Source organism: Cavia porcellus, unplaced genomic scaffold, assembly GCF_034190915.1.
Source record: "Cavia porcellus strain 051 isolate PalLab524CR breed Dunkin Hartley unplaced genomic scaffold, mCavPor4.1 scaffold_16, whole genome shotgun sequence".
NCBI lineage: Eukaryota > Metazoa > Chordata > Mammalia > Rodentia > Caviidae > Cavia > Cavia porcellus.
Genome location: NW_026947499.1, coordinates 66,673,056 through 66,685,187, shown reverse-complemented (window position 1 = coordinate 66,685,187; position 12,132 = coordinate 66,673,056). Strand labels below are relative to the sequence as shown.

The 12,132-nt window shown below is 35.4% G+C and overlaps 1 protein-coding gene across 15 annotated transcripts in view; it reads left to right on the top strand.

Annotated features, from left to right (window-relative positions):
• Fam135a (family with sequence similarity 135 member A) overlaps positions 1 to 10,979 on the top strand; it is a 93,027-nt gene extending 82,048 nt beyond the window's left edge. For 9 of the 15 annotated variants that reach the window (XM_063227021.1, XM_063227032.1, XM_063227024.1 and 6 more), the window contains 3 exons: positions 7,260 to 7,373; positions 8,128 to 8,202; positions 9,580 to 10,979. In XM_063227021.1, the coding sequence (XP_063083091.1) occupies positions 7,260 to 7,373; positions 8,128 to 8,202; positions 9,580 to 9,785 (395 nt within the window). In that variant the 3' untranslated portion in view covers positions 9,786 to 10,979. Of the gene's footprint in view, positions 1 to 5,720; positions 5,905 to 7,259; positions 7,374 to 8,127; positions 8,203 to 9,579 lie in introns of those variants that run through there. The other 6 variants (XM_063227033.1, XM_063227027.1, XM_063227030.1 and 3 more) reach the window with 3 other exon arrangements.
• Positions 10,980 to 12,132: the final 1,153 nt, after the last annotated feature.

The window sequence follows — 12,132 nt, the reverse complement described above, 5'->3', positions numbered from 1 at the left end:
CTCTCTGCCACTGTTGCTGGAATCTTGGTATCCCTTCCTCTCTTTCTCTGTAATGTCCTTCAGCACTCTCTGTAGGGTTGGATTGGTGGCCACGAACTCCCACAGTTCCTCCTTGTCTTGGAAGCATTTTATTTCTCTATTAATTTTGAGAGAGAGTTTTGACGGGTATATGAGCCTTGGTTGCATATTATTTTCTTTCAGGATGTGGAATATTTCTCCCCATTCCCTTCTTGACTTAAGAGTTTGTGTTGATAAGTCTGTTGTTATTTTGATAATTTTCCCGTTGTAGGTAATCTGCTTCTTTTCTCTGGCTGCTTTTAATATTCTGTTCTTTTGGTGGATTTCTGGAATCTTGATTATTATATGTCTAGGCGTAGATCTGTTTTGGTTGTAGGTAGCTGGTGTTCTGTATGCCTCTTTTATCTGAATATCATTTCTTTTTGCTATACATGGGAAATTTTGCTTTAATATATCTGTGAATATTCTTTGTATTTCATTTTTGGTTGCTCCTGCTTCCTCACTCACATTCTTTATTCTTAAGTTATGTATTTTTTGTCATCTTCCAGTTTTTGAATTGCTTCTTTCTGGTTCCTTGTTATTTTTAAGAGGCTTTTTCTTTCACGATCATATGCCATAAATCTCTCTTCAAGTTTCAGAAGGCTGTCTTTAGTTTCTGTCAAGGCATTTTGCCAGTGTTCAATGGAGTTTTTAGTTTCCTGGTATTCTCTTTGGATCTGTTTCATGTATTCTAAGTTATGTTTAAATTCTTCTTCAGAAGTTTCTCTTTCTTTTCTGATTTCCTCAGTTCTTCCATCTGTGTTCTCTTGGGCGGGGCTTGTCATTTCTTTAATTAATCTCTTTATATCTTGCATCACTTGGATCAAAGAGTACAGCTTTAAATTCATCTATGAGGCCATGGAGGTATTTTTTAATTTCGGCTGATGCTGTGTCCAGTATTGGATGGTTACTGTGCTTGTTCTCTTCAGTGTTTACTTCTCCTGGGCTTATTTTCTCATGTTGGGCAGCTTGAGATTTTATTTTTATCTCTTGTCATGTTTCTGGTTTCTTTCAGACTGGAGTGGCCTGGGGGTCTCTGGCCCTCTCTGTATTGCTTAGGGCCTTTCAGAAGCGTGCTGAATCCTACTTGATCATGATGTTTGATTTGTGGGTTTTTTTTGTTTTTCTTTTTTTTGTCGTTTTGAGACAGGGTCTCACTATGCAGTTCAGGCTGGTCTTGAGCTCACTTTGTAGCCCAGACTGGTCTCGAACTCACAGCAATCCTCCTGCCTCAGCCTAATGTTTGATCTTTTTGATGATATTTTTGCATTGTTTTCCAGTATCTTATTAAGGATTTTTCCATTTGTATTCATTAAAGAAATTGGCCTATAGCTCTCTGTTTTGCTTAGGTTTTTGGCTTTTTTTTTTTTTTTTTTTTTTTTTTTGGTTTGAGGATCAAATCAAGCAAGTCATGCTTGCTTCCAAGAGTGACTTTGGAAATACTGCTTCCCTTTCAATTTCATTGAAGTTTGAAGATTATTGGAATTAGATCTTCTCTAAAGTTCTTGTAGAATTTAGCAGTGAATCCATCAGGACCTGGACTTTTCTTATTTGCAGGGGATTTGTGTTTTTTGTTTTGTTTTCTTACATCTTTTTCATTTATTGTTACTAGATTTTTCAAGATTTTTGTATCTTCTTGATTCAGCTTTGGTAGTTCATGTGCATCTAAGAATTTCTGCATTTCTGAATTTTTCATTTTAGTATAATACATTTTCTCAAAGCAGTTACCAATGATCTGGATTTTGGCAGAATCCATGGTGTTTTTGTCTTTTCGTTGTTAATTGCATGGATTTTGCTGTTTCTTCCTTCTTTTGGTAAGACTGGCTAAGGAGGGCTGGGGATTTAGCTCAGTGGCTTACGTGCCTGTCTGGCAAGCATGAGGTCATGAGTTCAATCCCTGGTACCAAAAAAAAAAAGACTGGCTAAGTAGCTATTTTGTTTATTCTTAGTCTCAGTTCTATTAATTTTAGTTTGATCTTTCTAATTTCCTTTTCTGTACTAGCTCTAATTCTAGATTGGTTTTGTTTCTCTAGGACTTTGAGTACATCATTATTTATTTGAGCTCGATCTACTTTTCTAAAATGGGCATTGACAACTGCTTTCATTGTGTTCTCAACATTCTACTACATTCTGCTAGCATTATAATTTGATTCTGGGATTCTTCCTTTTTTTCTCTTGTGGCCCACTGATTATTCAAGAAGATATTGTTCAGTTTCCTTACATTTGCATAGTTTCTGTGGTTTCTTTTGCCACTCATTTTTAGTTTCATTGCAGTATGATAATATGCTTGGAAAATTTTTTATTCTTTTGTATATACTTAAACCTGGTTTCTGGGCTAGCATGTATCTATATTGGAAAAAGTCCCATGTGCTTCTCAGAAGAACATCTATCTCGCTTATTCAGTGGAAGACTCTGTTAAGTCCATTTGTTCAAAGATTTGCTTCAACTCTGATATTTCTTTGTTGATTTTTTTTCTGCCTAGTTTATTTTTGACAGTGGGGTATTGAGGTCCTACATTATAATTGTATGGACATTTGTCTGATTCTTTATGTTCAGTAATATTTGCTTTATGATGTTGGACACACCAATGTTTGCTGCACATATGTTTATAATTGCTTTTTCTTCCTGTTGAATTATTCCTTTACCCAGTAGATAGTAACCTTCATCTTTTCTCATCAGTTTTGGCTTGAAATCTACTTTATCTGAAATTAGGATAGCTATTCCTGTTTTTATTTCAGACTCTATTCTACTTCATAGAATATTGCTTGCTATACTTTGACTTTTAATTTGTGAATTTCTTTTTTAATTAAGTCTTATATACTACATATTGTTTGGTTTTGTTTCTTGATTCATTCTGCCAATGTGTATTTTGATTTAGGAAATTGAGACCATTCACATTAAAAGTTATTCCTGTCACTGCATTATTTTCTTATTACTATTTTTTTTTTGGTGTTTTGTTTGCTTTTTAGCTGCTAGCCCTATCAATGTATTTATTCTGTTTGACTTATTAATATTGTTGGCTTCATTGTTTCTCTGTAGGACAGTCTTGAAAATTATAATGCCAATTTGGTGCTCATGAATTTCTTGAGGTGCTCCTTGTCGTGGAAGTATCTTATTTCTCCATCTATTTGGAAGAAAAGTTTTGTGAAATGTATTAAGCTGGAAATAGTTCTTGTCTTTTAGGGCTTGAAACACTTTACTTCAAGCTCTGCTGGCTTTTAAAGTTTATGTTGAGAAATCTTCACTTATTCTAATGGGTTTACCTTTGTAAGTGATTCATTGCTTTTCTTTAACGGTTTCTAAGATTTTGTCCCTGAGTTGGACTTCTTGTACTTTTTCAGTGATACAAAATGGAGAGCTTCTCTTTTGGTCATGGCTCTTTGGGTTTCTGTATGCCTTACTTATCTGTGTTTATTTTTTCCCTGTATTTGGGAAGTTTTCTGTTACTATTTCTATAAACGGATTTTTTTTAATGCCATTTGTGCTCTCTTCTGATTTTCCATTTCTTCATTTACTCTTAAATTAGTCTTCTTTGCATCATGTAGCAGCTGTTGTATCATTTGTCATGTTATCTTTTGCTTTAAGGTGCTTTAAGTAGTTTAAAAGCATCCCTATCTTCTAATTCTGAAATTCTGTCCTTACATTAGCTGCTTCTGTTACCCATTTTTTCAATATAATTTTTAATCTAGATTTCTGATTGAAACCTATTTATAGGCTCTAAATCTTTACTAAACTGGTCATTCATGTTTTGTATCCTTTTCTTTAGATCAGAGCATTTTATTGTGTCTTCTGAAGACTCTTGGATTATTCGGTTATTACTTCCATTATCTGTTTATATCTTCTTTGGTCTCATCAAATACTTCTTTGATTTGTTTTCTAAACTCCCCTGTTTATCCTTTCAAGAGTAATTTAGGCATGTGGCTTGTACTCTTCTCCCTCTTGATTCCCCTGGATTGACTTTGGGAGAATTAGGAATTTTGGGAAGAATTTTGTTACCTTGTCGTCTTGTGGTTTTTGGTTTTGGTTTGGTTTTTGAGATTGTTTATTTGTTTGTTTTTTTGAAGAAAGCCGACAATCTTTTATTAAAACCTGTGGTCTCAGTCTATACCTCAGGCTGGCCTTAAACTCTCTCTGTAGCCCAAGCTGGCCTCAAATTCACAGCAGTCCTCCTGCCTCAGCCTCCCGAGTGTTGGGTCTACAACCCTGTGCCACTACCCACAGAATAAACCTGATGTTAACTACTTGCTACATTCAAGTAAACATAGTCAAATACATAAGACACATCTTCAACTCCAGCCCATGTTTAAGACAGAAAAAGAAAAAAGATACCTGCATGTGTCACAACCTAAAAATTAGAATACCATATCTGTAGAGGTGAGATTTTGCTTATATCCTATGCCTTATAATTAACTCATTAGTTTTGGAACCAAACTTAATCATCACTAACCCCTCCCATCACTTTAATCTGTAAGATATCATAATTTTGAGGTTTTGCTTTGTTTTCTGGGCAGAGCTTCACTGTATCATCCAGGCTTTATCCTCTTGCCTCAGCCCCAGGAGTCCAAGTGTAACAGGTTGTGCTACTGTGCCTGAAGATAATGTTCTTTCTGGTGTATGTCCATCTTGGTTACTTTTCTTTCATTGTTGAGACAAAATCCCAGTGCCCAAAATGAAATAGAATGAATTTATCTTACAGTTTTTGGAGGTTTCAGTCTATACTCAGCCTGCTCCAAGGCAGGGTGGCCTGGCTGAGGGGCAGCTGTTCATGGCTGCTGCAAGCAGCAAAAGCAAACAGGGCAAAAGAAGACAAGCATACCTCCTTCCCTCCCTTATATTGTATGGCAGCTCCATCCAGGCAGGTGCGGCACTTACACCACCAATTCCAGTGCTGGACAATGAACCAATCACAAACACTAGATTCAGCCTGTATGACTACATGAGGCTTGCAGGGGTGGGGGGCATCAAAACACAAATCACAATAGTATCTAAACTCAAAGTGGAATATATGTTTTGGTCTGCAAAAAAAGGATTTATTTTTTTGTACCTGTCTGTAAGTTTTACTTCACAAGTTAGACAAAAACAGACATACAAGTGTCACTATACAATGCAACACATATTTAACAGCGTAGCCAGTTACACGGTGATGAGCATAAGGAAAACCATAGTTGAAATAGTCAAACCATTCTGGTATGTTAGGGTAAGTTATTTTTCACATGTTGGGGATTAAACTGAAGGCCTCATACTGCTGAGCTATGTCCCAGACAGAGAAGGGAAACAACCAGTTAAGCATGTGACAGTAAAAAATCTCTTTTGTCTACACACAATTGAGATTAAAAACAAGATATTCCAAAAAAACTAACAGAGCTGGTTGGATGTCAGCGATTTTGTCTAACATTTTCTTTCAGTGTTCCACTAATGCCTGTAAGATCTTACTCTGAAAGTAACAAGCACTGACAAGAACAGCAAGACTTCTTTTCAGGAAGTGTATCCCAACTTTTCCCTAATGTTTGAAAATTTTGAATGTTTTTCTAAAAAGAATTTCTTTATCAACAGGCTGGCACATGTATCCACATTAAGCATCTCTAGTCATCTTTTTCCTGTGAAAAAAATCACTGTTCTGTATGTTGTTTACCTTCTATGACATCCACATATATCTTTTTCAGGTCTTACTGCCCTCTGTCCAGTATTTTTGGCCTTAAGAACTATAGACGACATGGCTTCTTTTTTGTTCTCTCATTCTAAAGATGCTTTTACCTTGTTCAGAAATTCAAATGTTACTGTGAAACAGCTCTCCCCTGACTCTTCAGAAGGAGAAGTGGAGCCATCATCATCCAAGTATTTGTATCTGTGAATATCAAGATCTTTTTCTAAACCTTCACTAACAGTCATTTATTGCAGTGATTCCTTAAAGTGGTATTCATACGTCAGGTTTTCAATTTAGTTTAAAAATCTTCTTGCAGTGGCTTCTCAAAATGTTAAAATTTTCCTCCAAAGTAATAGTTTTCTTCCATCCTCAGATTGTAAAAAGATTGTAAAAATGGGAACCTAGGTCCTTTATCTTTTGTTTTTTATCTAGTTAGGGACATCTAGTGTTTCTCGTTCATTCTGGTCTTCCTCTTGGTGCAAATTTTGGCTTGTATTTCCTTTTTTTATATTTCTTTTTTCTTGAATCTTTCAAAAATAACTTTGAAGTCAATGGTCTTGGTTTTACAGATGAATCACTTGAGGAATACTTTCAGGTGTATCAGCAGATGGCTTAATGGGATTCCTTTGAGTCTGTTTATGTAAGGAAGGCACACATTGTGTTTTAAATAAGCTATCAGATGAAGAGGTATCATTTTGGTTTTCAGTTTTCACAACTGTGTTGGGTGTCATGTAATTATCAAGATCTATTCTTGATTTACATACACTTTTTCTTTGCCTTAAAGTTCTCTCCTCCTAGGGGCTGGGGATTTAGCTCAGCGGCATAAGCGCCTGCCTTGCAAGCAGGTAGTCCTGAGTTCGATCCCTGGTACCGATAAAAAGGAAAAAGACCAAAAAAAAAAAAAGTTCTCTCCTCCAGCCATGCTACAGAAAAACTCATATTTTCATTTTTTGTTGTTCTTTATTTGCTTTGTCTACTGTTTGCCGCTGGTATAGTGATCTTTTTAATTAGTAGTCTGCTTTTCAGTGATGTACTTTGAGCACAGCTAAGCATATTCCGTTTCCTCTGGCCTAAGATCCAACCATCTATATGAATTTGGAAGGGGAAGATTCAGTGTAATTCTCTGGGAGATATTCTCAGGGAATGAACCCCAGTATTGTTAATTGTCACCAAAGTAATCTGGGCATACTGGGAAAACCCATGTATAGCCAAGAATGTAATCTTGTTTGGAAATAACCCTGAATGTTGATGAATACCCTTTAAAGGCAACAGCGTTGTGATATACTTGCTATAGAACCCGAGTCCAGCACCTCCAATGTCTTCCTGACCACCACACCATAGTCCTTGCTCTCATTCGATGCAACCACAGTTGAAACACTGTGTACAGTGAAACTGGCTGTTCTTATGGAATATATAGAAATTGGAAGAGACAATTCATAATGTACTTTAAAAGTTAAAAACAGCACTGCTGATGAAATAAATTTACTTTTGTTATTTAATCATACATAATAGGTTACTGTAAATCACTACATGACAGTTCTTAATTTTCCATTCCAAGGGCTTCATTATTTCAAAAACGTTGTCCTGGTGGGATCTCTACAGGATCGCTATGTTCCTTACCATTCTGCCAGGATTGAAATGTGTAAAACAGCTTTAAAGGACAAACAATCAGGTAATTAAGTAAATTTAAAGTATTTCACATAGAGTTACATCTGTGAATGAGCTTTTCCTCTAATTTTCCTATAATCACTTTCTTCTGTCATCCTTTTATTCCTTTTACTTCTTTTTCCAACTACTACTAATAACTGCTTTCCTTCCTCTGTATTACTTGTTCTTTCTCTTCTCCTTTGTAAGCTGTCTTTACAAGTGAAACAGTTTTTTTTATCTAGTTACAAAAGCTTCTCCATTTTGTTGCCTCAAAAGTAATCAGAGCTGGATTAGGTTGTGTATGCCTGTAATCCCAGCTGCAGCCAGGAGGGTTAAGAGTTCAGGCCAGCCTGGGCTATGTAGTAAAGGCCTGTCCCAAAAAGGGGCGAGCAGAGGAGAAAGAAAAGACAAAAATAAATCCGTGAATGGACTTCCTGCTCCCTAGGATTGGTGATTGTAGTAAAGGACAGGTGGTCATTTGGTTGATTTGCTGTCTCACTTTCAGGAAAATGGCAACAAAGACTTGCCCCTCCTTCCTGAGAGTGGAAGTAGTTGCATGGTATTTTTTTTCCTACTTGTGAATAACAGAAGAAATTTAAATCATTGCTATTTGTAGCCGGAAGGGTGTTGTTGCTCTAAGATAGCAAGGGGCTTATCCAAAGTCACAGTTAGGTTTAGAGCAAGAACCTGAGTCTCCTACCTCCAATTGTCTCATGTCCTTTTTTGAAACGAGACTGATTTTAAACTCTTGATCCTTTGCTTTTTCTACACTGTGACAGTGAACATCTTCTTAAGACAGGACTCTGTGTGCATTTGTATGAGAAGTGCTTGGCATGCTACCCAGCATATTACAGGTATTCTACTATTTAACAAATATTTGTAGCATCAGAATGACCTTTTTTTTTTTTTTTTTTTTAACTTCATCTCTAGCAAAGGCTAGAATCCACTTAAGGGGAAATTATAAAAAACTTCAGGTGGATAGATGAAACTAGATAAATGTCTTTTGTTTTAACAATGAGATTCTGTGCTGTTGAGGGGACAGGGGAAATCTAATGAAGAGAAGTTTGGATTTTTTTAAAGGTAGCAGGAACCAAAAATTCAGCTTGATTTGCAGTGAAGCTAAGAGAGGTAGAAGTAAATATTTTAATGAGTTTATGTGATACTATTATCTTAAACACTTATTTTCTCTTTTTTCTGACTGTTCCTCTGTGTCCTCTTCCTTTATTCTCTTTTTTTCTTTTTTTAATTGGTACCGGGGATCGAACTCACGACCGCCTGTTTGTAAGGCAGGTGCTTATGCCGCTGAGCTAAATCCCTAGCCCCTCTTCCTTTATTCTCAAGACTTCAGCCTACCTCTTCTCTTTTCTCTGAAATGTAAAGTTCACAGGGTCCATGGAAATGTTAGTACTGCCCTGTTAGTGTTATATAGTGACTAAGCATCATAAACAATGTTTTGCCTCTTAGGAAGTTTGTACATTTATGTATTTGTACTCATGTACCTAATCTTTATCTTTTATGCTTAACATGGCCTTGATAAATCTGTCCTAAATTAGCCAAAAAGAGGGGGAGAGGAGCAGAACTTTCAACAAAAGCTGAACAAAATATTAAAGGTTTTTTTTTAATTTAACCAAGGATTTAAAAATGTATCCTGTCCTTTGGTCAAGCTCTTACTCTGCTGACTACAGAAAACTGCTGTTCTTTCCCAACACAACTTAGAAATGTTAACTACCACAGAGTATTTTCAGTACGTTCATGATGAGTCTGCACACTCATGACTATTCCTTCAGATGGTTTGTGCCACCCTCAGAGACCATCCCAAGGCACCAATGGGACAGTCACGTATATAACACCAGTGGGACATGGTAAAGAGCTATAGACTAGTGTTTTATTTTGCCTTGTTAAGATATTTTACTGTCAATAGCACATTTTTATAATGGTTTAATGAGTGTACCAGTGATTTAATGTTGAAGGAAATAGTTCGTTACCTACATTATTTTGAGTTTAAAATGTCAAACTGACAAAATGTATAATAAAATTGTCAATTTTTTTGGCTGGATAATGTAATTATTTATATTTTCTATACAGGAGTCTCAATAGATGAAGAAAAGTATTTTAAATTATTTGCTGCATGTGGAAATTAATGTAGCTAAATCTTAAAAATTACATAAGAGTTGCCCTAGAATTTTTCCAAATCAGTCATGTGAAGTGTTCCTTTTCCTGTTTCCCTGTAGGACAGATCTATTCCGAAATGATCCATAACTTGCTCCGCCCAGTTCTGCAAAGCCAAGACTGTAATTTGGTGCGATACAACGTCATCAATGCTTTACCCAATACCGCTGATTCGCTCATTGGGAGAGCAGCACATATAGCTGTTCTTGATTCAGAAATATTTTTAGAGAAATTCTTTCTGGTTGCTGCCCTAAAATATTTCCAGTAGAATAAAAGCATTGTTAAGAGACTTAACAATTACCTCATTCAATAATGATTCAAATAATGTATTATAGCTAAATGTAGATGCTGACAAGTTCTAAGAAATATTTATACCTTTTTGTATGGAAGATAATTTATATCATCTACATGTAGAGCTTTTTAAACATCAAATTTACTTTCTAGGTAATGTGGCTGTGCAATATTTTTTAATTTTCCCTTTTTACTTTTCTATTACTTTTTCATATATTTTGCTAAGTATTTCAGTGAATATTTTAAGCTCATATATATGTCTGATTATTTATTATTGGTTTTCCACAGTCTTTACATTAGACTACATTAGAGGCAGTTATTGCTAGAATTAGCATGGGGTTTTAAATTTTCTAGTTTTGGAGTATTGCTTAGTTAACTATAAATTTTACTTTTAACATCTTACTCTGTTTTAACTGGAAATAAAATTATGGCTGCTAAAATATATTTTTTGAAGTCAACTTCCTTAGTCCTAAAATATACTTTTATCATAAGATCAAACCAGGTAGTTCATACATGACAATGGTATAAAAGTTTTCTATCAAGTCATTACTGTTGCTATTAAACATATGTCATGCCTATTAAAATATATTTTCTACTGGTGAGTTCAACATTATTTCTCATGTTGACTTTTATTAAAGATTTTTGAATGTTTGAATGCCCTCTGCCTTCATTAGATTGGAATTTTGCTAAAGTTTGTAATGTTCCTTAAACTTTCTGACCACATTTCTTTTAACTTTTTTCATGGACTTCCTTATATGTACATAATAACTAAATGTGGAAATTTATGAAATACTTTTATGAATTTAGATAATTTTTATTGTTAAAATTTATTGATCTAAAGAATAATGTAAATAAAGTAATTCATGTTAAAATGGAAAAAACTTTACATGTTTGGTGATACAGATGCAAATGTTTTTGATATATGGAGATGTTGAGTCTGACTTTACTAAAGGTGCTGAATAGCATTAAATTCACTATTTTCCTTTCCTGTTTTACTTGTGAAAATAATAATGCACTAAGGGTGGATGGAATGTGTTTGCATTCACCAACTATAATAGAAGGTTTTTGTAAGTATATATTGTATAATTGATGCATGTTTATTTTCAGCATCATGTTATTGCCCTGGTGTTAATAAATGAACAAATGACTAGCTGGAGAAACAGCTAAAGCACTTGTATTTCTTTGTTTATTCTTTGAATACTGTAGGTACAGTAACATGCCATATAACAGTGTTTCGGTTAACAATGAACCAAGTGGGGGTGGGGATTTAGCTCAGCGGCATAAGCACCTGCCTTGCAAGCAGGCAGTCGTGAGTTCAATCCCCGGTACCGATAAAAAGGAAAAAGACCAAAAAAAAAAAAAAAAAAAAACAAAAAAAAAACCAACAATGAACCAAGTGTCCAGCAGTACCTACCATATAAGCCAGGTGTGTAGTGGGCTATATTAAATGTGTGTAGTGCACTATGATATATGCACAATGATGAAATCATCTAATGTGTTTCTCAGAATGATTCCCCATCATCGAATGATTCATATTGAAAATATTGGGGGCTGGGGATTTAGCTCAGTGGCGTAAGTGCCTGCCTTGCAAGTGCGCAGTCCTGAGTTTGATCCCTGGTACCTTTAAATAAATAAATAAATAAATAAATAAATAAGAAAATGTTTTTATTTACAATTAGATACACTAAATCAGAATATTGACTAATATATCAAGGACATTATTACTGGACAATGGAACTATATCCATTATCTACCACATACTTCTTTTTCTTGGGTTGTTGTTTTGGTTTTTTTGTTTTGTTTTTGAGACAGGATCTTGCTGTGTATTTCTAAGTAGTTTGTGCTGGCCTTGAACTTGCACCTATCCTCTTACCTCAGCCTCCTGAGTACTGGGATTATAGGTATGTGCCACCATACCCAGTTCCACCACATTTTTGCCACAGATTTTTCACTTTATATGCACCCTTGTCTTCAATTTGAACATCATGCATATTCTGTGTCTGAGTAACTTGCAGACATTTCAAAGGACTCATTCATGATGACTTCTTTCTTGTGATTGTAATTGGGATTGAACCTAAAGCCTTTGTGCCAACCTATATCTCCAGCACCACCCCCACTTGTTTAATTTTGACAGAAGAACTCTTTAAGTTACCCAGGCCAGGCTTAAACTTGTCATCCTTCTGCCTCAGCCTCCCAGAATGCTGAGATTACATGTGTATACCACCATACATTGCTTCAGAATGGTGTATGTTGTGTTTGTGTACTGGGAATTGAACCCAGGGTCTTGAGGGTACTACGCAAGTGCTTTCCATTGAATTATACCA